Source organism: Pygocentrus nattereri, chromosome 28 (genome assembly GCF_015220715.1).
Source record: "Pygocentrus nattereri isolate fPygNat1 chromosome 28, fPygNat1.pri, whole genome shotgun sequence".
NCBI classification, from domain to species: domain Eukaryota; kingdom Metazoa; phylum Chordata; class Actinopteri; order Characiformes; family Serrasalmidae; genus Pygocentrus; species Pygocentrus nattereri.
Genome location: NC_051238.1, coordinates 10,351,099 through 10,376,001, shown reverse-complemented (window position 1 = coordinate 10,376,001; position 24,903 = coordinate 10,351,099). Strand labels below are relative to the sequence as shown.

Sequence of the window (24,903 nt, the reverse complement as noted above, 5' to 3'; positions counted from 1 at the left end):
AGTGTATCAAATTTATCAGTAGACAAAAAATCCACAGTTGTTTCTGTCCATCCTTCCAGTGTGAGAAGTTAACACTGTGGATCTGAGATATGGAGTAAGGTTTTATAGACTGAGATTGCTGATTGAATAGAAAATGCAACCAACTTCTAAGACTGAATTTTGGAGGTATGGAAGAATATCCCTGCAGATTTCTCTGACAAACTGAAAGCAAGTCTCCTAAAAAAGAATGCAAACAATAAAATAATATAAGCAGAAAATGGACAAAAATGTTGTATTAAATGTAGGTGTTGAGCCCTCTGTAATTTCCAGATATTGTAACTATTGTCCATTTTGACCAGAAGCTAAATAAGTGAAAGGGTGTTCTCTGGTGTGTGTGTGTGTGTGTGTGTGTGTGTGTGTGTGTGTGTGTGTGTGTGTGTGTGTGTGTGTGTGTGTGTGTGTGTGTGTGTGTGTGTGTGTGTGTGTGTGTGTGTGTGTGTGTGTGTGTGTGAGAACAGCGTGTCCTTGTCCTTGCATGTGTGTTTGTGTGCATTTCCCAGTGCCTATCTTGCATAATGCCCCTCAGCCCCCCACTCTGTCTCAGTTGAACCTCGCTGTTCACACCTAAAATAGAGCTTGGAGCCCTCATGCTCTCGTATCCAGTGTGGGTACATGGCTCTGGTTACATTCAGCAGCCGGTGCTTCTTATTGCAGCTGAGCAGCAGGCAGCCGCACACTTTCCGCTGCCAGCAAACAGTGTCTGACCGGCGTGGTCAAGCCCCAGCCTGTCTACAGTGAGTGTGTGCTAGTGTCCCAGACGCACCGCCAACATGCCTAAGGTTGCGGTACCAGGTGAGTGTCTGACCGCACCACCCAGAAAGCCTTTACAAGTCAGCAGATTCGGTTTATAAACCTCAGCGTTACTTATAAAGGTGTTACAACATGTGTAGTGAGATTGACAAAACATTTTATTAGAAGAAAAGTAAAAATGTGCTTTTATTTAGCTGCTGTAAAGAAGTTATCCATTGTATGGAGTTCACTCTTTACACCAAGTCACTGGTGCAGCTGCAGTGAACGTTTGCAATCGAGGAATAGTGTTCTCCTCAAGGGAGCTTTTCCGTGATGCTATTTTTACACAGCAAGTGCTTCACCACCTTGGAAGTGTTCGATATCTTCGATCGTGCTTCGGAAGTGCTTCGATATCACTAACACTCTGATTAGAACTACAGTAAATATAAGCCAGATTTTGGTTTAGTGGGTCAGTTTTTAATGTGATCAGTAACTGGGCTGGTGGGTCAGATTCCTATATCCCAATCTTTTTTTGGTGAAACTTTACTGCAGGACAGCTTTTGTGAGACTGTATGGCACTTGCATAATCATTTATATCATAAACTTGCATTAACACTTCAGAGTTTTTAAGTCTGATTTCTTTTACTAATAGTCATCTGATTTCAGGTTCAGCTTTGGAGATTAGTCCCCTGACATTTTAATTCATGGTGGGCGAAAGAGAGAAGGCGTGTTAGGTTTTTACTACAGACAAACTGCTGTGCCTCCAGTTTTAGATTTAGACTTGAGCCCCATCAGCAACTGCTAACTGTGCAGGCTCTGCTTGAGGGAGTAGAGAAGTCCAGCTAAGATTGATTAGTGTAATCATCCACTGTTTTAATGTATGAGATCAAGACTGCCATGCACAATATGACTTGGGTGATGCAGTTAAATGGAGCCAAATCCGAATCAGTACAACTGTGTAGTGTTTTCCCTTCTTTGAAACCGTAGGGTACATGTGTCAGGACCCAGTCCTCACCAGCCAAAACACAGCAAGCCTCAGCAGACTGCCTCAAACACCTAATTCAGCTCATCAGCTGATAAGCAAGGCCTTCCTGACCTGAAATCGGAGTGTTGGAGGAGGGTAAATGTTAATGTCAACAGCACTTTGCCCTGGAAGGTCCCCAGTTTGAGATGACTGTCGTAGGCAGTAGCTTCCTGGGCGTTAGTTGACCCATTGAGCCCTCATTCAATCTAGTTATTAATCATTTTATAACTACAACAGAACTAATGAAATGTGCAGGTGTGGAGGGTATGGGAAGGCTGGGCACCCAGGGTCAGTTTCCCTGGCAGAGATTATCTTGGGCATGGATTACAAACAGTTCTGAATGCAGATTATAAAAGGAAAGTGAAGTCAATGATCAGGCTTGATCCCTGTCTGAGAAACCATATGGATTAATCCTAGTCTTGGACTAAACTGTAGTGCCTATGGTGACTCCCACTTGTGAAATTATTAGTCTCCGATCAGTTTTATTCTTGATCTGGAAGAGTAACTCAATAGATTGGTCTCCCAAATAGGGATCAAGATAGGGTGCATATAGTGGGTTATTTACTTATTTATTTTTTAAAACAAGAGGCCACTGTGGGCAGGAGGACGGGGCAGGGCAGATTAAAGAAAGCAAATGTCAACAGCAAAGCAAAGCCAAACCCTGGACATATTTAGACAATTTAGAAACATTAGCTGGACACATTTTTAGGTCTCGAAAGGGGGCATATGGATTACCCTACACTGTTAGTAATAAAGGTTCTGTGCAGGTACATTTTTCATTCATCTTGGTGCAGATAATGTAACACAAGATACAACAGTGGTTTTAAGGTCCAATTGTGTACCTTAAAGAGGTTTCTCCTGGAGAAAAGCGTGTGTTTATACCTTTTCATAGCCGAATGTTTTAAAACTCAAGCCTGGAGACGAGACAGGGTGTGTGAAGTCAGTACAGCTTAGAAAATATCATTTCACTTGATTATGGTACAAGTATGTTCCCTGACTAAAGATACTGAGATGTACCCTTGACATTACCACCCAGCGACAAGAGGGGAACTGCCCCAGTGGTAGTTTCATACCTTTATTTCTGAAGAGTATGTAAGCCACATGCTGGCCTACTCAGGATTTTCAATGGAAATTTTACATTAAAAAGGAAACTATGGCCCATGGTGAGGCTTAATACCTGTCTGGTATTAGGTTTAAGGGGTAGGGATTAAATTCCAATGCCCCATGGTGATTCTTCATTGAAACATCATTTGAGTCTAGGTTTAGGCATAAATTGGATCTGGGAAACTACCCCTGCACCTGTTTCATCATATTGAAGGGAAGTCCCAAAGAACACAGGGACTTCCCACGACTGGAACTGAGAGCAACTGTTCTGTCTCAGTTTTTCAAACTATCTCCTTTTGAGCTTAAAATGAATACCAGAAAGGCTGATGAAGGACTCACAATAATGTGAAATATCTCTTCTGATGTAAGAAGTGCCACCTCAAAGGCACTGGAGGAATTCCTTACATTACACAGTGTGTAGAAGTATGAGAAGTAAAAAGTTCAAGCAGCTACGCTTTTCAAACCCATTTATGTATTAGCGTAAGTTTCATGCTAGCATGTACCATCCCTCAATGAAGTTTACAAGTTTGTTAAAACGTACCTTCGTTAAAATACTTCATCCAGAAAAATTCTAACTGCTAATAATAAGTGGAAGCTGGTAGGGTCCAGTTAGCCTTGTGCAAATGAGGTGGTATAGCCTGTGCCCACTGACTGAATGTGCTTACATTCACACCTGGCCACATTAACATGTCTGGGTGAAGAAGACCTTTGAAGTTCATGCCACAGTTACATTGCACAAATCAGTTGAATTAAGTCTGCACAGGATTGAAAGAGGTCCAGAGACCCACTGTTGTGTTAGGCATAATTTCAGAGTAACCAATAAAAGCAGCTGGGCATGTTGCTCTGCACGTGCTGGCTAAGTATATTCAGAGTTCACAGCCAAGTGACCGGAATAGGTTATCAGTGACCAGGGTTTTTTTTAAGGGTGAAAAATAGAAACACTTCAGTTGATAGAAAGCTGAAGAGACCTGGGTTCTTTCAGGGTTCTTTATTAAAGAAAATCATTCTATATAGGACCATGAACACTCAAAGAACCCTTGCATGATTAAAGGGGTCTTTGCTTCATGAAAAGGGTCTTCAGATTGATGGAGAATGTGCTGTAAATTGTTTGCTATAGCACTAAAAAGGGTTCTTCTATTGCTATGATGTCAGCAACAGAAGAACCCTTTTTGGTGCTATATAGAATCCTTTTCAAAATGGTCCTTATAGGTTGTTTATAGCACATTTTCCAGCAATGTGAAGAGCCTTTTCACAATGCAAAAAACACTTTAATCATGCAGTGTTCTGTGAGTGTTCGTGGCTCTATATAGAACCGTTTTCTTTACTAAAGAACCCTTGAAGACCCATCGTTTTTTAAGAGTGTAGGCCACCTCTTGTACACTGAGCCTGTAAGCACAAGTATGAAGCAAATGCATTACTATTTTTTAGAAAAGAAGCCATTATTTTGAGATACTGTGTCAAACATTTGCTGCAATAAATGGAGAAGGATGGGAAAAGGGCTGAGAAGTGTTTATTTCCCTTCTCTACCTGGAAACATTGAGCTATATTAGACTGTGCACTACAGGGGCACACCGGCTCACTCTTTATGTACACTACAGGCCTTGGTAAATCAGATCCCATGTTTTATCTCTGCCATTCCTGACCAGTGTTTTTGTTTGCCCCTTCTATATGGTCCCTGTCCCTTGTCTGATGGGGACGTTTACTAACTCAGAGGAGGGAAAGCGTAAGTATCAGGGATTCCCTGAGGACGAATGGCTAATGTGGGGAAGCATGTACTGACAGATACTGTATAGAAACAGTATATCACCAGTCCCCATACACAATAAGTGTTAGAAAAAGAGAACCTTCTATGAAGGGATCTATGTTCTAAGGTGTGGAATGTGTCCTTTTGACCAGTGTGAATTCCATTTATTTGCTTATTGTTCACTGTCCACCTATAGTGGTCTTAACTCTATGCAGTGCCACAGTATTTTATTTTTCCAGGCATAGAAGCAGAATCTGTCCTTACATAGCAGCAGATGCCAAGTTGGACAGTAAAATACATGCATGCAAAGTGATTTCTTAATTCAAATGCTGTCTATTTTGAGGCATCATGTAATTTAGCTACTGTTAGCAAGGTAGCAAATTCACTGTTGTCGTTTCCAACCGGCCTAGTTTCGATTAGCTAATAAACATAGTAGACTGTTTTATTCGCCAGTGGTTTGTCCAACCTGGCATTCAGTGCTATGAACTCATTTTTGAACTCTTGGTGCTGCATATTGGCTGAAAATTGTGGAAGGTGAACACATAAATGAATAAATGGCGCCATGAATAAATGGTACCATGAGGTTCCATTGATTAGCATCCATCCCAAGATGCCCGGAGTTATACGCATTCGTCTTTTGCTACGTTTGGAGAATTTCAGAATTTTCATTCCTGCACAGAGCTTGAATCGTGCATATGTAAAAGAAAGTAGTAGTCCATCTATCTGTCATTTGATATATTTCATCGTTACCTATAATCCATTTCCTCCAAATCCATATAATTGCTTGCCACATATTGTGTCCTCTAACTGACCATCGGCCATCTACTTGTCAAGAGGGGTTAACTGAGTGTAACTTTGGTTGCATTACTTCATTTGCATATACATTACTTAAGCAGTGCCATAAAAGTTTACTATCTAAAGACCTTGGTAGCATGGTTTCATTTAACCAAGGACAATATATAATTTGATGAGCATGAAGATTCCATTAGATATAACTGTGGGATTTCTGAGGAGCTTCTGAAATGTTTTGTGAACGAAAGCTGTAGATTTAAGGGGAGTTATCTGACCTTCCCTCAATCTAACCTGCTGCCTCCTTTTCTTTTCACCCTGGCTGACATTTCCTGTACATTTTCTTCTCGACAAATACGCATTCAGCTGCCAGTAAGTATGGAGAAGTGCCGGCCTGTCGTCAACCGAACCGTTATATGTGCTTCATAGATCACTATGTGCATGAGAATACAATATGGAGTTGTAGGAGGATCTAGACATTTTTGAGAAACTGTTATGCCGCAAATCATACAGACAGTTGCATCTAGATCAAGCAAAGCTCCTGCTGGGCTGCTGCGCTGCAAAGTTTAGCTTTCTGTGTTTATTATTATAATTATTAGAATAATAATAATAACAGCAATAATAATAATAATTATTATTATTGTTGTTGTTATTATTATTGTTATTAGCAAATTAGAAGAGGTGAAATCTCTAATCTCTCCAGAGCTGTGGCCTAGAAGGAGCCGAGTTTGACACCCTTAGTCTTAGTCTATAAATTGTTTAGGCATTTGTTTTTACCCGACTTGATGTAAGCTGTGTCTCAAAGGGGAATTCCAAACAATCAAATCTATAAGATGTAAACAAAGTAATTCTCAGTGGTTTTATTGTCCAATTGGGCATTGTAGAGAAACTTGCTGACTTACAGTGGTGGTAGAACCAAGGGTTGCAATAGGAACCAAAGGTTGCAATGTCTACATCACAAATACAGCCGTTTTATTTATCATCCAAAATGACCAGTGAACCTAGATGTTGTCTTCTGAGTCTGCAGATGGAATTTTGATCATGGAAGCGTAGTAAATCTAAAACAATACGTTTTCTTTGAGTACTATGTTGCCTTAGAACACCCTTTAGAATATCAAACAGCGCTGAATGACTTTGTTGACATCCTACCGATTTAATTATGTATGCAGAATTCCCCTTTGATCAGGTCTTCATGCTGTGCATGGTGGCTGATGGAGGTTCTCAGCAAATATCACCTGTTGATTTTCTGGTTTCAGAAGAGTCATGCTGGCCAATGTCTGCTTCCAAAGCATGCCTCATGACACATGATCACCAAAGTTATTCCATAATTGTCAAATGTACACTTGAGTTACTAGTTTATTAAGTACATCTACCTCATACCCACACTGAATGGCCATTTTATAAGAAACACCTACCACATAGTTCCACTTTTTAGGTTTCTAATGGTAACACTTCACAATACTGTATTGTAGTTAATAAGAAACTAATCAGGAGCTAAGCAGGAACACCATACTGTAATGACTGGTGTCCCTCCTGTTTGTTTTAATCAGAAACCTTAAAAGGCTAATGTACATCTTCATATTTGGCAGTGGGAACCAACGGGTACATCAGCCTACAAATGAGACAAATGCTAAAATACTTCAGTATTCAGTAGACTAGTTTGCTTACCTCTCATCTTTAGAAAAGAAAACACCATTCTTTTCTGCAGGAGCACATGTGCCAGTGTTTCTTCTGAACAGTCCTTTAATGTCCTCTTGAGGGCAGGGTCAGTTGAAAAGAGGGCTCACAGAAATATCTGAATGTGAAGCAATAGTAACTCATTAATAATGAACTAGGAGTTAATGATTATCTGAGAAGTATTATAAAGTGAAACACATGGTAACTCACTATTAATGAACTAGGAGTTAATGACTATCAGGAACAGTATTATAAAGTGAAACATATTGTAACTCACTATTAATGAACTAGGAGTTAATGATGATCAGGAACACTATTATAAATTGAACTACATTAGAAATAAAACCCGTAAAGAAATGATGTTTCAAAAAGAAATTTTGAAAAAAGTAAGAGTGAAAAAGCTGTTTATTGACTCCTTTTATATTTGTGAACAGTCCAAATGTGAAAACAATATTTAACAGAAGAGTTGGACAGGACTCTTATTTTGATAGCTTTGGTGTTTCTGTTGAGTGCCCATTAGGTTTTTGCTAGTGCTTAAAAAGGAGAACAATTAATCCTGTGTTCTCAGTGGATTAGTTTGATAATTCTGTTCAAATTTTAATTCTGACTTGCTGTATCTCCAGATGTATGATGAGTGAATCAGACTCATGGCACACCCTAGCTAATTAATACAGCTAGTTAATTTAGGTAATGTGAGCTAAGCTAATAGGCAGTAAAACTTTGTGCCACAGATGTGAAACTAAATCTATCTAAAGTACTAGCAGAATATATTGTGATTGGTCTCAGCTCTCAGACTTTCTCCTTCATAGCTAGCTAATCCAAGAGTGTTTTCACATTTTGGACTGTTTACAAATAAAAAATGAGTCAATAAACAACTTATTTACATCATTAATAATGAGTTACCATGCGTTTCACTGTATAATACTTTTCCTGATCATGATTAACTCCTAGTTCATTAATAGTGAGTTGCTATGTGTTTCACTTTATAATACTGTTCCTGATCATCATTAACTCCTAGTTCATTAATAATGAGTTACCATTGCTTCATATATATTGTTCCTGATCATCATTAACTCCTAGTTCATTAATAATGAGTTACCATTGCTTCATATATATTGTTCCTGATCATCATTAGCTCTTGATATAGAACAGCAGCAGTGATGTCCCAGCCTTCTTTAAGGATACCTGTTTCTGTGAATAGAAATAGAGGGTATAATCCATTATATTGTAGAGACTGTACACTGTGTAGTGTATTTCACTACTGTTAGAAGTGTTGGAATACACTATATCGGTTAATAGTTCAGCAGGAAACGTGTTAGACTGAGCTGTTGAGCAATTAATGTTGAATTGATATGTAATTTATGAGTAGTTATTCTAAGAAACCATAGTTACTAAGTAATTCTCTGTCAGACTCCGTACTTATTGCTTAGTTTTTAGTAAACTACCCTAATCATTGGTTCATTATTACCTACTGAGTAGTTAACTAGTCGTCCTTGGTAGTTAAGAGTAGTTATTTAAGTGTTAATACAGCACGATTCATTCTTTCCTGCTTAGTTCCTGCTTAGTTACTTATTAACTATGAAATAGTATTGTAAAGGTTACCTTTAAAATTACAGATTGTAGTTCATCTGTTGCTGAAAAAGTCATCAGTTCCACCTCAGTGTCTTTACCTATATGGTAGGTGCTTCTGGCAAAATGGCTAATGAGAGTTTGTACAAAGTAAGTGTACCTCATAAACAGCTGATGCACATAGAGTAAGCTGCTGTATGCATTTTGTTGGCAACGCATTCCATGTTCAAATAATACATCCAACGCAAAAAGGAATGTATGCACTTGTATTTATGTTTATATGTTTTATAGTAGGAGTGCCCAATTCTGGTCCTGGAGATCCACAACACACCCAACTCTAATACTCAGATGCCCTGGAAGGCCCTTATTAACTTCAATTACGGCTGGAGCTACACTGTGCAGAATGGTAGATCTCTAGGAATAGGATTTGGCAGCCCTGGTTTATAGGAAGAATAGTAAGGTATTACCTGAGAGAGTTTAGGTCATTATCTTACTGTGCTTTGTTGTTCTGTTGTGTCCTTTGCTTTGCTTTGAAGAAAAAACACTTCAGCTTCTCCTTCATCCATTCTTGCTTGCATTGATTGCACCACGCAGTCTCTGGGCCTTCAAGCATGGAACCCAAAAATTATGGCTTTAAATAAACTTTGCTTGCGTGTGTTTGTTTCATATCAGAAACAGACGATCGTACGCGTGCCTTTGCTGAGAAGGTGTTCAGCTCTGATACCAAAGATGAAGACATCCGAGAGGAGATCTCCCTGTTCGGCGTGGCTGAAGACTGCCCCATTCTCAACCAGGAGCTGGCACACCACGTAGCCACTGATGATGATATTGAGAGACGGTGAGGAGTGAAAAACAAATAACATCCCTCACCCTGGAGTCCGTGATCTTCATTTGTCCCACACTTCATCCTTGACAACCACAGCTCGGCATATGTTTGTGCTTTCTCATCTCAAGCACACCCACTTCAACCAGTCAGCAAATTTACAAGCCCTTCTTGAGTTCAATTTCACAACAAAATGTGAAATACAGCAGGTTGAGAACTATTTATTTGTCCTATTAGACAATATTTTCATTTGAATTATTTGTCTAAATTACAAATTCTTCTCTTGTACATGACCCTGTGGGGAAAAAAAACAGCACAGACTAGCATCCATTCCAGCTGGTGTGAACTGGTTTATCCTGGTTAGGTGCTGGTTTAGCTGGTCACCCAGTGTGGTTGACCAGCATACCAGCATCTAAAACACAACTCATGCTAGTTTTGCTGGCAATCAGCATTGTAACCACCATTGCTGCTGTCCAGCATCCAAAACACAGCGTCTGCTGGTTTTTCTGGCGACCAGCCAAACCACCAACAGAGACCAGCTTGAATCAAAGGAACAAGCTAATAGAGCACTATAGACATTTTATACTACGTATGACTGCAATGTTATTTTTGGCTCATCACTTCTTTCTGTCCAAAGTTTCTAAAGTCCACAGCCAGTGTGTTAAACTTTGGGAAGTGTGGTGGTTTAATGCCAACAGGTTTCACTCATTTTTAGTCACCTGTTGGGAGCACTACACTGTAAAAAATTAAAGTGGGTTGGTTTTAACTTTTAAAAGCCTTAATGTTCTGAGGTCATTATTAGCAGAACAAGAATCCATGTTTTATGCTCTGTCAACTTATTATTTGAAGTTCAAATAACTTAAACTAAAGTTAAACCTTTTTTTTCATTTTTGCAGGCCCCCCACAAGTTCTTATTATACCCTACTGAAAAAAAAACAGCTTAAACCTGAATTTCAAGCTAGTCTAAGCTAGTTCATTCTGTTTTGGTGCTGGTTTAGCTGAGCAGTTGACCAGCATCCAGCATCCAAAACACAGCATATGCTAGTTTGGTGGCCAACTGTGCTATGCTAGCATGGTTTTGGTAATGCTAACAGGTCCCAACAGGTTTTCTGTTATTGTTAGCCACGTAACAGATTCTGTTAAGCTTTAAATTATTTTGGCAACACCAACAGTTCCTCACAACTTTCCATTAATTATTAGCCACCTTGCATGGACTGTTTAGCATTATAGTACTTTAATAAAGCTATTAGGCTAACAAGTTCTCATGCATCATTAGCCACCTTAGCAACCTCTTGTTTCAGTGCTCCAACTAGTAGATAGGTTATGTTTGTTTCTCTCACTGATTTAATACAAATCAATGATAGCGAAGAATAGATTGTACACAGGCGTGAAAAGGTTTTCTTTTTACAGCATATTTTTAATTGCAGGCTAAACTGTCACACTGTACAAGCCTGTTAGTAGTCAGTATAACAACTTCAGGTGAATTTTCTTTAACTCTGACTTTTATTCTTTCATAGTAAGAAGCACATCATCCGGACTCAAGATGGTTTTGCTTCTCTGATGGAGGACAAACCAACCTACCTGGAGGTTCCTCACTTCCAGAGGGTGTCCATCACTGGAGACTATGCTGCTGGGGTGGGTTTACATTTGTAAGCTCCATGAGTCTGGTCTGTCATCAAACTCTGAGATATGCAAGGCCAAGTTTAACTTGAACATGAAGTATACCCATGCAAACCTGCAGATCACAGGCCAAGTGCAGGAATAGTTCGTCTAGGGCAGGAGCACAAGAAAGCAGAGGCCACCCCTAGATTGAGTTTCAGAAACCCAGCTGTGACATTTAAAGTGAGAACTGAGGCAAAGGACACACATAAGACAGCTGATTTAGCATAATGCAGGTCTTATGACTTTAACCACTCAGACTGTCCAGCCAGTTTTTGCTTGTTCAAAATGTCTTCAACTCCTTGAGACCGCCGGTGGTTCCAAAATGCACTTCGTCATATTCTTCATGGGGCTGTTGTGGGCTGGAGGTTAGGGATGGGGGCTGGATGTATGTGGGTGTTTCACTGCACAGATGGGTTAAATGCAGAGGTCTAATTTCACAGTGTGCAAAACACAGTGACAAATGGTTATTAATTCTAATTCATAACTTTCATATTTCATAAGCTACATTCAAAAGGTCTTCTAACTGTCTTCTTTCCAGTCAAATAGATTGATAATGTAATTTTAAATCCTTATAATAAAAGAAGCTGAAGTTTTTTTTCTACTGAAAGTCGACCCACTTTTCCACAAATCTGGGCTATAAACTATAAACAGATGGCGTCTCTTCAGTGATCTACCCTATAAAAATTATTTTTATAAAATAACACAGTGTCTGAGATTTTTGGCTTTCAGCAATGAATTGTAAGCATATAGTGATATGAGTGATCATAAAACACACTTTCAGTTAATTTGAGGGGAGCTGTTACAATAAAATAAAATAAAAATTTGCATTTAGTTCATGCAGTTATCGAAAAAAAAATTCCTTACAATTTGGTCTTGTAAATTCAGACAGAAAAAAAAAGACTCTCTGACTTCTGTAATCGTACATATGAAGTGGGCTGTGGCCCACTCAGTATCATTCGTTAACTCAGTTTGTGCTTTTCCTCTAAAATTCTTTGCATAATTTTTGTCACTACTACAAACATTTGAACATTTGTTCATTTGTCTTAAGCATTTATGCATATTTAGTATGTTTTCCTTTAAGGTGACCATGGATGACTTTGAGCTGGCCTGCAAGGGTCTGTACCGTGCTTTGACCATAAGGGAAAAGTACATGAGACTAGCCTTCCAGAGATACCCCAGCACCACATCCCATTTCCTGCGCAAGATTGAGGGAGAGGTGTGGAAGCCGGAGCACCAGGTGCAGCCAGGTAGGAAAGGCTGATTAAATGGGTCCATCGCGCAAACAGACTATGATGTAGTGCTCAGAGTCCCTTCCTGTTGGATAAACTGATGAGAAGTTCAGGTGAACTTCTTTACTGTTTCTGCCAGCCTTTGTATCCACACAGCTGCAAATAAGCAAAGTTATCAAATGCGTATTTCATAGCAGTGATTTCTGATTAATTAATCTAACAGTCTGAGAGTATGATGGCCTTTGTTTTGTGTTGCAGTCTTCACTCCCCCTCCTGCAGCAGGAGAGGATCCTCTCGACGCAAAGTCTCTGCCTCCCAACCTTGGCTACGTGGCCCGCATGCGGGATGGTGTCATCTATGTCTATAAAGATTCAGCAGCTGCAGATAAACATGAGCCTCTGCCCCTGCCTACTCCTGACCTCACCACTTTTATTGATGACATGAACTTCCTCATTGCCCTTATAGCCCAGGGCCCAACGTAAGTTCTCCAGAAGTACTATTAGTACTAATTGGCTGATGTCAAGGGTTAAAGGGGTTAAAGAATCATTCATTTCAGTTCAACAGCTGTTTTGAAGCTCAAAAATATTTGAAGATCAAATATTAGCCCTCATTTCAATGTTCCCCAAAGTCTTGACACTACAAAAATACACATACGTGCAGCCATAGCTAGAACACCTAAGTGACATTTACATGCATCTCTCAGAGCCCATTTTGTTAGTCTATTTTGGAAAGGCTACTGTCTCTAATTTTCTTGGCTAGTATTATAATCAGTGTTGGGCAGAATACCTTGGAAAAGCAGCTACGACTGAATACTGAATACACTGTAACACATTCAGAATACACTTAAAATAAATATTGGTAGGGCACATAGGAAAAACTCTGATGTTACTTTGATCTTATTCACACTGTTACTTGCTGTTACTGATTGCCAGTTGCTTTCATTTAATTCTTCTGTTAATTTGCTTGATAAAAAAGCACTTATTTAAATGTCATTACAATATTCTCAATATATTATTTAGGATCTCAACACCTGCTGCAGTCCTCTACCCTCTCATGAACTAAGCAAACAATTCACCATATCCCAGTAACACAGCATTGCAAATTTGACTATAAAGTGGGTAACTATGTAGACTTTTGATAAAAGCGTGTAACTTCCCACAAAATGCATGCATGCATTAGTCCATTGCAGCATCGATGCTCAGTTTATCACTTGTAAACATGTCCACTACAGAAGAAACTGCTCAATTCAAACTGATTATCACATTGATTTATCAGTCTACTCAGGCTTTAGCAGAGCTCAGTAACACTGAGATTAATAACTGATCATCACAGTGATTTATCAGTCTACTCAGGCTTTAGCAGAGCTCAGTAACACTGAGATTAATAACTGATCATCACATTGATTTATCAGTCTACTCAGGCTTTAGCAGAGCTCAGTAACACTGAGATTAATAACTGATCACATTGATTTATCAGTCTACTCAGGCTTTAGCAGAGCTCAGTAACACTGAGATTAATAACTGATCATCACATTGATTTATCAGTCTACTCAGGCTTTAGCAGAGCTCAGTAACACTGAGATTAATAACTGATCATCACATTGATTTATCAGTCTACTCAGGCTTTAGCAGAGCTCAGTAACACTGAGATTAATAATTGATCATCACATTGATTTATCAGTCTACTCAGGCTTTAGCAGAGCTCAGTAACACTGAGATTAATAACTGATCATCACATTGATTTATCAGTCTACTCAGGCTTTAGCAGAGCTCAGTAACACTGAGATTAATAACTGATCATCACATTGATTTATCAGTCCACTCAGGCTTTAGCAGAGCTCAGTAACACTGAGATTAATAATTGATCATCACATTGATTTATCAGTCTACTCAGGCTTTAGCAGAGCTCAGTAACACTGAGATTAATAACTGATCATCACATTGATTTATCAGTCTACTCAGGCTCTAGCAGAGCTCAGTAACACTGAGATTAATAATTGATCATCACATTGATTTATCAGTCTACTCAGGCTTTAGCAGAGCTCAGTAACACTGAGATTAATAACTGATCATCACATTGATTTATCAGTCTACTCAGTCTTTAGCAGAGCTCAGTAACACTGAGATTAATAACTGATCATCACATTGATTTATCAGTCTACTCAGGCTCTAGCAGAGCTCAGTAACACTGAGATTAATAATTGATCATCACATTGATTTATCAGTCTACTCAGGCTTTAGCAGAGCTCAGTAACACTGAGATTAATAACTGATCATCACATTGATTTATCAGTCTACTCAGTCTTTAGCAGAGCTCAGTAACACTGAGATTAATAACTGATCATCACATTGATTTATCAGTCTACTCAGTCTTTAGCAGAGCTCAGTAACACTGAGATTAATAACTGATCATCACACTGATTTATCAGTCTATTCGGACAACAAAATTCAGTCCACCCACCCACCCACCCTCTAGTCCAAAAGTAATGAATGAAGTTCTTTTTAACGAGCTGCATGTGTTCACTTGTATGTCTTTGGGACTTTTTAGAAAGACGTACACTCACCGTCGCCTGAAGTTCCTCAGGTCCAAGTTCAACGTCCATGAGATGTTGAATGAGATGGAAGAGCTGAAAGAACTGAAAAACAACCCTCACAGGGACTTCTACAACTGCAGGAAGGTACTGATTAGGTCACATTATTGCTAATGGGCATCCTGGTTCAGATCGTACTTTAAGTAAATATGTAAACTTTCTTTGTGTTTGTTGACATGGACTGTCTTGCGTTTCTGTGTCTCTGTAGGTTGACACTCACATTCATGCTGCTGCCTGCATGAATCAGAAGCACCTCCTGCGCTTCATCAAGAAGTCATACCGCGTGGATGCAGACAGAGTGGTGTACAGCGCGAAGGGTAAAGAGATGACCCTGAAGGAGGTCTTCGCCTCCCTCAAGATGCACCCCTATGACCTGACCGTGGACTCACTGGACGTGCACGCTGTACGAGCTACGTTATATAACACTACATGACACAGAATCACATTGCATAGACTATTATGCTTCTCTGCAATTTTGCACAAATTTAGATGGAAACAAAGGGGTTTGGTGTGAAATGCTCCATTTTAGAGAATTTTGCCAGGTCAGAATTTTTCACAGTGATGGTGATAGGAACCAGACATCAGAATTAAGCATCTGTTTAATGCATCTACAAGTTACATCACATGCATTTATTACATGAAATAGATAGTCAAGCTCAGTGCAGACTTTTAAAAAACACTTAAAACCTATCTCTTTAATTTAGCATTTAGTTCAATTCTGCATTTATTTTGCTGTTGCTATCTTTTTAATATGCTCTGTGTCATTGCCTTATATGCTTTTAAATGAATACTCATAAGTTCTTGTATTACTGCTAAGCTTTAAAGCACTTTGAGTTTCCAACAGTATGAAAAGTGATCTATAAATAAAGTTAATTTCTTAACTCTTAATTTCTTTATACTGGTGGTGATTGGAACCAGAGGTCATAATAATAATAATAATAATAATTATTATTATTATTATTATTATGTTTTTATTATTATGTTTGTGTATACATCATGACCTCTGGTTCCAATCACCACCAGTATGAAGAAATTAAGAGTCAAGTTTCTCCACAATGAACCGTTTCCACATCAAACCGCTCTGAATAACTTTGTTTACATCTCAATGGTTGGAATGTGCAGCAATAAAAAACTGTGGAATTACCCTCTAACAAGTGAAAAATGACAGTTTTGATTTCAGGTTGACTTAAACTCATAGAACAGGCTTTATTTTATCCAGTAGGTATTATTTTTAAGACTTTAAACATTTGTTGAGAAGAACTGCGATTCAGAATAAAACCTTTTCACAGAGAGAATGTTATTTTTATAGTTCTATAAAGAAATAATTAAATAAGACAATTAAATCCTCCAACCAGACAACAAGCAACTGCAAAGTGTTGTTGACACTTCTGATACACTTAAAAAACAGATGGTTCTTCAAAGGTTCTCTAGTAAAGAAAATGGTTCTGTATAGAACCATGAACACTCACAAAACCCTGCATGATTAAAGGGCTCTTGGCATTGCTAAAGACTGATGTAGACTGTGTTTTCTGTGGTTCTATACAGAATATATAGCACCAAGAAGGGTTCTAATATTGTTACAGGCTTGACATTGTAACAATAGAAGAACCCTTTTTGGTGCTATATAGACCCCTATTCAAAACGGTTCTGTATAGAACCATCTACAGCACATTCTCCATCAATCTGAAGAACGCTTAATGATGCAAAGAACCATTTAATCATGCAAAGGTTCCTGGTTGTAAATAGAACCATTTTACCATCTTTACTAAAGAACCCCTGAGGTACTCTCATTTGTGAGACTGTAGTTCAGAGGGTTCAGGGGTTGCTATGCCAGCCTCAGAAATGAAGAATCTGTCTCACCCCAGGTGATAATTGAAAGCTAATTATATCTACATCTCTGACATTTATTGTGTCCTCTGATCCTCCTGATTCCAAACATGTAGGGCAGACAAACCTTCCAGCGCTTTGATAAGTTCAACGCCAAGTACAACCCTGTGGGTGCCAGTGAGCTGCGTGACCTTTATCTGAAGACGGAGAACCACATTTCAGGAGAATACTTTGCTACCATCATCAAGGTAAGAACTAGAAGAAACACTGTAAAATCACCAGAGATGAAATAACTCACAGAATTCAGTTCAACTCTACAGTGACTCTCCCTTGCAGTCAGCTTAGCTCTACATTCTCCATTGGAACTGCCCTTAATCTGAAGAACCCTTAGAAGTCACAGCTATAGCCACAGATAATAGACATACTGTAATTCGATGTAAATTATTCCTCACTCTTAGTTTGTTGAAAGTTACTGGTGGTGGGCAGTAATGAAGTAAATGTAATTCGTTAGGGTACTTAAGTAGTTTTTTCAAGTACTCTTCTTTTAAGTTTTTCCATTTTGGGCGACTTTTTACTTTCACTCCACTACAATTCAAAGTCAGATATCTTACTTTTTCTCCACTGCATTTTGCAAAATCTGTCGTTCCTTTTGGTTTTTGTGTGCTTAAAAATTTAACATGTAACACCAATCAGGGCCCAGCGGTCACTTTATTTAGAACTTGTTTGGACCTGTTGGTCATACCGACCCAGTGCAGCACACGGTTCAACGTCAGTGCAGCAGCGTAAAACTTTGGGAGAGTCTGTTCAACATAAATGATGAACTAACCTAACTTTGTGTAAATAGACCACAATATAGAAATATGTCCACATATGCAGTCGAGACTGATGCGGCTTTTTTCTGAATTTCTACAAACACCGTTTCATTTTATAGTAAATTAGTTTGGGCTGGTTTATGTTTATGAACAGAGGCCTACAGATCAACATAGTAAAGGAGCTCATCTGTGATCCTGAGTTTAAAGCCAGTTTTTATTAAACTTAAACTTGGAACTAAGTTGTAAATAAATCTTAAACTGAAACTTTGCTTGTGTGTAAAAGTGATTTCAGAGCCACTCGGTTCTCCCTGATGGAAACTGTTTACCTTCAGTGTTTTGTGCTTATGATCATTTTAAAGACATCAATGTCACTAATTAATGACACTCTATTAAAAGATTGGAGTTACGAGAGAGACACTGAAGTATTTTAATCTAAAATGAGTTGATAAAGTAAGAGTCTTGTCATAAAAATGATTTTAGTGCTTTTACTTTCAATACTTAAGTACATTTGAAGGCAAATACTTTTGTACCTTTACTCAAATGGAGGTCTAAAGTGAGGAACTTCTACTTTTACTGGAGTAATATTTTACCTTGAGTATCTCTACTTTAACTCCAGTACATGATTTGTGTACTTCATCGACTACTGAAAGTCACTCAGAAATTCTATCAGAAGTAGAAATTGTAAGCATCCAGATTGCGTTTATAAGTAGAAGTAAAATATTGTTGCACAATTTCAATTCAACAAAATGTTTATGTTGTATTTATTACGATTATTAGTCTACACTTGAAAGGACAAAAGGACAGTGTCTTATAACAATCAGTCTGAATCTCTGTGGCACAGGAAGTGGCTAGTGACCTTGAGGATGCCAGGTACCAGTATGCTGAGCCTCGTCTTTCCATCTATGGCTGCAATCCAAATGAGTGGACAAAGCTCTCCGGCTGGTTCATCAAGCACAGGGTGTACTCCCCCAACCTCATGTGGATGATCCAAGTACCCAGAATCTAGTATGTGGTTTTAAATGAATTTTAGTAACACACTTAAAATCAACTTTCTTACATCAGATCTTTTTATTCTCTGTCTGTTTGTCCCTTTTTCATCATGCGGAGTTGCAGAACACCTTTCACTGTGTATAGTCAATATGAGTGAATCTAGTTAATTAACAGAAAGTTCCGTCAGTAATCTGCATGTAGGCCTGAGCGATTTGGGGCATTGAATTGTGAGTTTTCTGAGCTATATTACAACATTACATTCATTTTATATTAGCATTATATAAATTAAGCTCCATGCCTTTTTTAGCCGCAAAGACCACAGTTCACAAGCTCTGTGTTATTAGGTTACATTTCCCACTTACAACTTAAAACAGCATTGTGGGATATCATTAAAACTGCAGTTCTTGTGATTTGAAAATTGAAAATTAATTGTTCAGCCTCATCCACATGGAGTATAGTTGTCTATGCTGCTGCAACAAATGCAGCACAATTAAATTATGAAAATGCTCTTTTGTTACATGTACACTATTTTAAAGTGCCTATCAATGGCATTAATTAGGCTTTAGCAACAGCTTTTATTTGATGTGCAGAACCTTTTTTGCTGTAAATGTCACTCAGACATCTCTGCTTCCAAGTCCTCACTTTGTTCTACAAGAACAGCATTTGGGTTAACTCTGTGTTTTTCTATTTTCTCCTCATTTAGTGACATTTTCAGAGGCAGGAACTTTGTGCCACACTTTGGGAAAATGCTGGAGAACATCTTCCTGCCTGTTTTCCAGGCCACCATCGATCCTCATTCCAACCCTGAGCTCAGCCTCTTCCTGAAGCATGTGAGTGATGCCCTGAAACAAGTTTTTTTTTAATATATAAATATGGTCAGGAACATGGAATAAAGAAGAAATCCAGAACACTGTCCAGCTATTTTATTACATTGTTCTTCTCTTTTGTATTTATATATACAGTAAATATTCCTTCATCCTCTCTGCAGGTCACAGGCTTCGACAGCGTGGATGATGAATCTAAACACAGTGGTCACATGTTCTCCACCAAGAGCCCCAAACCTGAAAAGTGGGACATTGTGAAGAACCCGTCTTACACTTACTACATCTACTACATGTATGCCAACATCGCTATACTCAATCAACTGCGCAAGTAAGTGTCCAGCTTGAGTGGGAACTCAGTCTTACATGTCATGAAGTGTGAACGCAAACCCAAGTCCTATGATTCTATAGAACCAATTATTCTATAGATCCCATTCATTCATTCCTCCTTATCCCACAATAAGAACATTGGTTTACAGTCACATACACATATCAACAAGACACCATGCAAATGAATATTACTTGGATCTGGGCTGTGCAGTGTAACAGTGCTGTTTCACATGCCAGGAGAAATTAATCTATTCAATTCTAATGTTTATGGTAGTTGTAGCCATCAGGTAAATGGACAAATTTAAATATCTGTAAACAAAGAGAGCTGCGAAGTATAAAATGCACATAAATTGTTTCATTAACAACATTTTGGGATTTTACCATTAGCCTCCGTAAAAAAATGAGACAAAAGATGTATTTGGATTGAGAGCTTGAAGCACACTTCACTGGCACCTTTTTTTTAAGTTAATGAATTAATATTTAACTCATATCTAGTAAAGGTGAGCCTTACCTTTAGGTAACGACAAACCTCTGACAGCAACATTCTCCAAAATCCTGCTGGTGTGGGTTCATGTGTGGATTTATCTCTTTTAATAAGGCAAAAAAGTTACTTCAGTGCTAATAGTGTCCCCTTGTGTGTTTCTGTAATATTTTACAAATTAAAATTAAATTCAAACTTTGTACATGCTGCTTCTGTCTTTTCACAGGATTTTTCACAATTGATCATTTTTTTCCACTAAGCGGGATTACTTTTTAGAAGTATTAGTATAGACATTTTATCTCAGTGCTACAACAGTGTAATTTGTGCTACAACACTTGCAACTTTTCTAGCACCAGTGCTAGCTGCTCAAAAAGCAGCCACACATCTCTACTTAGATATAAGACAGTTTCTGAAACCAGACAGATAAGCATGCATATGTCAGGAAGACAAAAACAAATTACAGTTTCATCTTGTTGAACAGCAAGATCACACTGGGCATAAGTGTTTTTAATCTATTATATCATCCATTTTGCACTCTTCAATGAGAATCTGATGGAAGAAGATGAAAGTTTACATTTAGTGGATGATCATCTGTTAAAATGATCACTTCAGCCTTATTTAATGTGCACCTCTGAAATAGTTATAATAGATATTTCCTGGCCTCCTGTACGTTTGTTGGTTTTAATAAAACAGTTACAGAGTTTCTTGTTCCTGATTATTCAAACCCACTGATAAACGTTAATTTTCAAAGCTTACTCAACAAAAGACTTGTGAAACAAGACTATATGCTTTGAGCACACGTCAAATTTTGTCTAAAATGTCTATTGTGTTTGGGCTAGATTTACTGAAAATGTTTAAAAATGCAGTAATAAACACACAAATCATTTCAGCATAGGTATTATGTTGATATAATTTGTTATTGAACCTCTTCAACACCAAAACAACAATTTAAATGAATATCATAATCTCCAGCATTACTACTGCAACTGGTTACCTTCACTGTGGCTAAAATGTCCTACTTGATTTTTAGAATAATTTACAGTATTTACAGTATTTACATTATTCTTGTTAAAGTCTATTCAAGTATGGAAGTCCATTCAAATCTGAAACAACATGGCCATCCTTAATACATGCCCATGTTTTTTTCAGGGAGAGAGGAATGAACACGTTCCAGTTCAGGCCTCACTGTGGAGAGGCTGGAGCGGTCACTCACCTGCTGGCCTGCTTCATGACCGCTGATAACATCTCTCATGGCCTGAACCTCAAGAAGGTCAGTGTGCTACCTGCCCAAATCAGCAGGGGGCGCCACTTCATAACTATGCCTTCTGAAAACTGATGAGAAGGAGTGCAAACGTTGAAACTTTATTTATTATTTTTGGATTTTTAAAATACAGACGGTAATGATGTGGCTTTTAAATACAAGGTGTAATACAGTATTACATCCTGAGGCATCAAAGAAGGAGTAAACATGTTCTCAAGACTAAGTTTGGTTCAGTGCTCTTACTTTCTAAGTATTCTTTTAGCATTGCTCTGAAAACACAAGTACACTGCAGACTGTTGGCTATCATAGCTCGTCTAACACCTCAGCTGTGTAATCACGTAATCACTGTGTCCTGTATGTCTCGCTGTCCTGCAGAGTCCAGTCCTGCAGTATCTGTACTTCCTGACCCAGATCCCAATTGCCATGTCTCCTCTCAGCAACAACAGCCTCTTCTTGGAATACAACAAGAACCCACTGCTGGAGTTCCACCAGAAGGGCCTGATGGTGTCCCTGTCCACCGATGACCCCATGCAGTTCCACTACACCAAGGTGAGATCTGACTGGGCGTAAAGGTGAAAATTCAAAAGTTTGGAATCATTGCTTAAAAGTTTGGGGTCAGTGTTATCTGGTTGCGGATAAACATATAAAAGTATTCTGACTGCCAAGCTCTGTGTAACTTTACATACTAATAATTACAATAATTAACTAAGAAGCTGTAAAAATGAATGCAGTTTAAACACGCTCAGTATTTTGAACAGAGCTGAAGATGATCTAGCTGAGAAATTATAGCTTTAACAATGGAGTTGTAATAAAATTAGTGACCTGATTGCCTTGCATTTCACGTCTCAAGGGAAATAAACTGACAAATGTATTGTAAACAGACAATTACAGTAAGCTATTTATCACTTAAAAACATCTTGTTGTTCCAACATACTTTAAATATCAAATAAAACATCTAAAAACTCATTCTGCTGCTATTTTACACTATTTCAATCTGTTTCACTGGTTCAATATGTTATTGTATATCAAATCCAAAAGAATTATAAATTTGGGAAGTGATTCCGAACTTTTGAGTGACAATATCTGAGGGCCTCATGCACGCCGCACTAGGGGTCATCTATAGTCACAGCAGCCGGGATGAGTGAACGTATAAAGGTGTATAAAGTAAAATTTTATATTAAAGATCAAACAGAAATACTGAACTGAAGATACTGGCTGTTCATTGTATAGGTTGTAACCTTATATGTAAATATTACATATTTTCTGAGTGAAATGAATTCTCTTAAATCTAAAATCTAAATCTATTCAATTCTCTTAAATCTAAATATGATTGTTTTTTAGTGCACAATTCATATTTATTCATACTCCTACATGAGTCTAACCTATGGAGAAAACAGAAAACCTGAAATAAACAAATGTGGCATAACTTTTTGCAAAGGCTACATGTGTAGATGTGCATTCTCTGTAATTAATATTTTCATTTCTCTTGGAAAATCCTCAGAACAATCATTTGATCCACAGTGCCCCGACTTTTGCATGTGACCGTAGCTCAGAAATGGACTTTTTGTTCTCCTTTCTTCATTCACTGAACACCTCATGTCCCTTCAGGAGCCCCTGATGGAGGAATACGCCATCGCAGCCCAGGTGTTCAAGCTCAGCACCTGCGACATGTGTGAAATCGCAAGAAACAGCGTTCTGCAGAGCGGCCTGTCTCACGAGGTATTTTCTCATGGTTTATTAAACTGAGGACAAGTTTTATAGCACACTTACTGTAGGTTTGGTTTGAATATGGTTGACACCTGCTACTGCTGTGTAAATAAAAGGTATTCAGGTTTATGTTAGTTTTGACGTATGACAGACAACCGTTGTAAATTAGTGCAGAACTAGACTTCATTTTTATATACGCTGCCATTCAAAGGTTTGGAATCGCTGTTTTCATTCAATATTTGTTGCAGTTTCGTGCATAAAATGAGTTTATAGTACAACTTTGCTCCTTTGTAGGAAATGAAGAAATGTGAGATGTGTTCAGGATGATGATAATTGTATAATTAAGAAAGCTGTATGTCTATATGAATAAGGTTTTCAATAAAATGTAACATCTACATCAGATCTCAATGTGGATAACTTATCAAGAAAATACTGTAAATAGATCATTACAGTATAGCATTGGGCCTCATTCGGCAATATCTTCCCAAGTGTTTCCTTAAATTTGTTCTTGAGAAAAGTTCTAGGAGAAAGTCTGTCAGACGTATGACGTGTTCTTCAACCGCAGAGTTTTTTGCACCTTTGTGCAACAGATTGTTCTTACCTAAGAAAACACTGGTGAATGTCAGAATCTTCGTAAAAACTGCGTGAACGGATCTTCTTATGTTTCTTAAGAATGGATGCTGAATGAAGCCCAAATGTTCGTAAATAATGAAATATTTGAACAAAATTGTTTAAAAAACCTTCTGGTGTCTTAAAGCATTTTAATCTAAACTGTTCAAAGTTATTTTGGAATAAAATAACGGCAGTTATTAATAAGACAAGTGACTCCAAACTTCTGGAAAGCGATGTACTTTAGTTATGTGAGATATTAAGTTATATAAACATTACTTAATACATACTTGTACCTCTGTTGCATTACAACTTTGTTTATTTCCAATTATTGTCAACACTGATGTGCACCTTGTCCCTTTTGTCCCAACAGAACAAGGTTCACTTCCTGGGGCAACATTATCTGAAGGAGGGCCCGGAAGGCAACGACATCCGTAAGACAAATGTGGCTCAGATCCGTATGGCCTATCGCTACGAGACTCTTTGCTATGAGCTCAACCTCATCCAGGACGGTGTGAAGGGTGACTAGGCAGAGAGTTCACTCACAAACCCAACAGATCGAACCTCAGACATCAGATCCACTGATAGCTGATAAATCTGCCCATGTCTTCGAATGATATGAATCCCTTTTCTGAGCATTTTATTTGTCAAATGAGGATGAAATGTGAGTTTTCTAAGACTAAACTTAAGTTTTTGACTAAATTATTAAATTTCTACTCTTGTTATTCAAGGACTTTATAAGATGTGCAGGAGCTGCCTTTCCTTGGTGTCCATGTAAATCAACAATACAGAGCCGTCTGATTGTTTTGGTTGAATTTACTACTAATATTATTATCACTGTTAATGGATTCGACCTCATTTGAGAGATTTCTGTAAATGACATCCTTTCTGAGGATACATGTGGAGTGATGTGGTGAAGCAAGCCTTGTGCTTCCTGCCGTTCTGGGGGAAAAACACTGATTCCCCTCAATAAATCACAGCTTGTTAATGACAGCCTGTACTGCGTTTCTTTCTTTTCTTCTTCCTTTTTGTTCAATAAACGACGCTGTGGAACTTGTGCGAAGTGGACTTGCCCGTTTAGATGAT

The 24,903-nt window shown here is 38.3% G+C and overlaps 1 protein-coding gene across 1 annotated transcript; it reads left to right on the top strand.

The window, feature by feature from the left end:
• The first annotated feature begins 699 nt into the window (after positions 1–699).
• On the top strand, positions 700–24,810 carry ampd1. The gene is made up of 17 exons (XM_017716442.2): positions 700–831; positions 4,608–4,619; positions 5,796–5,801; positions 9,348–9,513; positions 11,016–11,133; positions 12,242–12,407; positions 12,648–12,867; positions 14,937–15,066; positions 15,188–15,382; positions 16,923–17,054; positions 18,460–18,623; positions 19,312–19,438; positions 19,597–19,760; positions 21,390–21,510; positions 21,877–22,050; positions 23,110–23,220; positions 24,191–24,810. Exons 1-17 carry the CDS (start codon positions 810–812, stop codon positions 24,344–24,346), a joined length of 2,184 nt encoding a protein of 727 aa, XP_017571931.1. The 5' UTR covers positions 700–809; the 3' UTR covers positions 24,347–24,810.
• The last annotated feature ends 93 nt before the right edge of the window (positions 24,811–24,903 follow it).

Bases quoted from the DNA above. Each gene is read 5' to 3' on its own strand.
- ampd1 (XM_017716442.2), top strand. From the start codon at position 810: ATGCCTAAGGTTGCGGTACCAG. The intron at 17,055-18,459 runs GTAAGAACTAGA...TCTGTGGCACAG, and splicing joins ACTTTGCTACCATCATCAAG to GAAGTGGCTAGTGACCTTGA. The intron at 23,221-24,190 runs GTATTTTCTCAT...TTGTCCCAACAG, and splicing joins AGAGCGGCCTGTCTCACGAG to AACAAGGTTCACTTCCTGGG.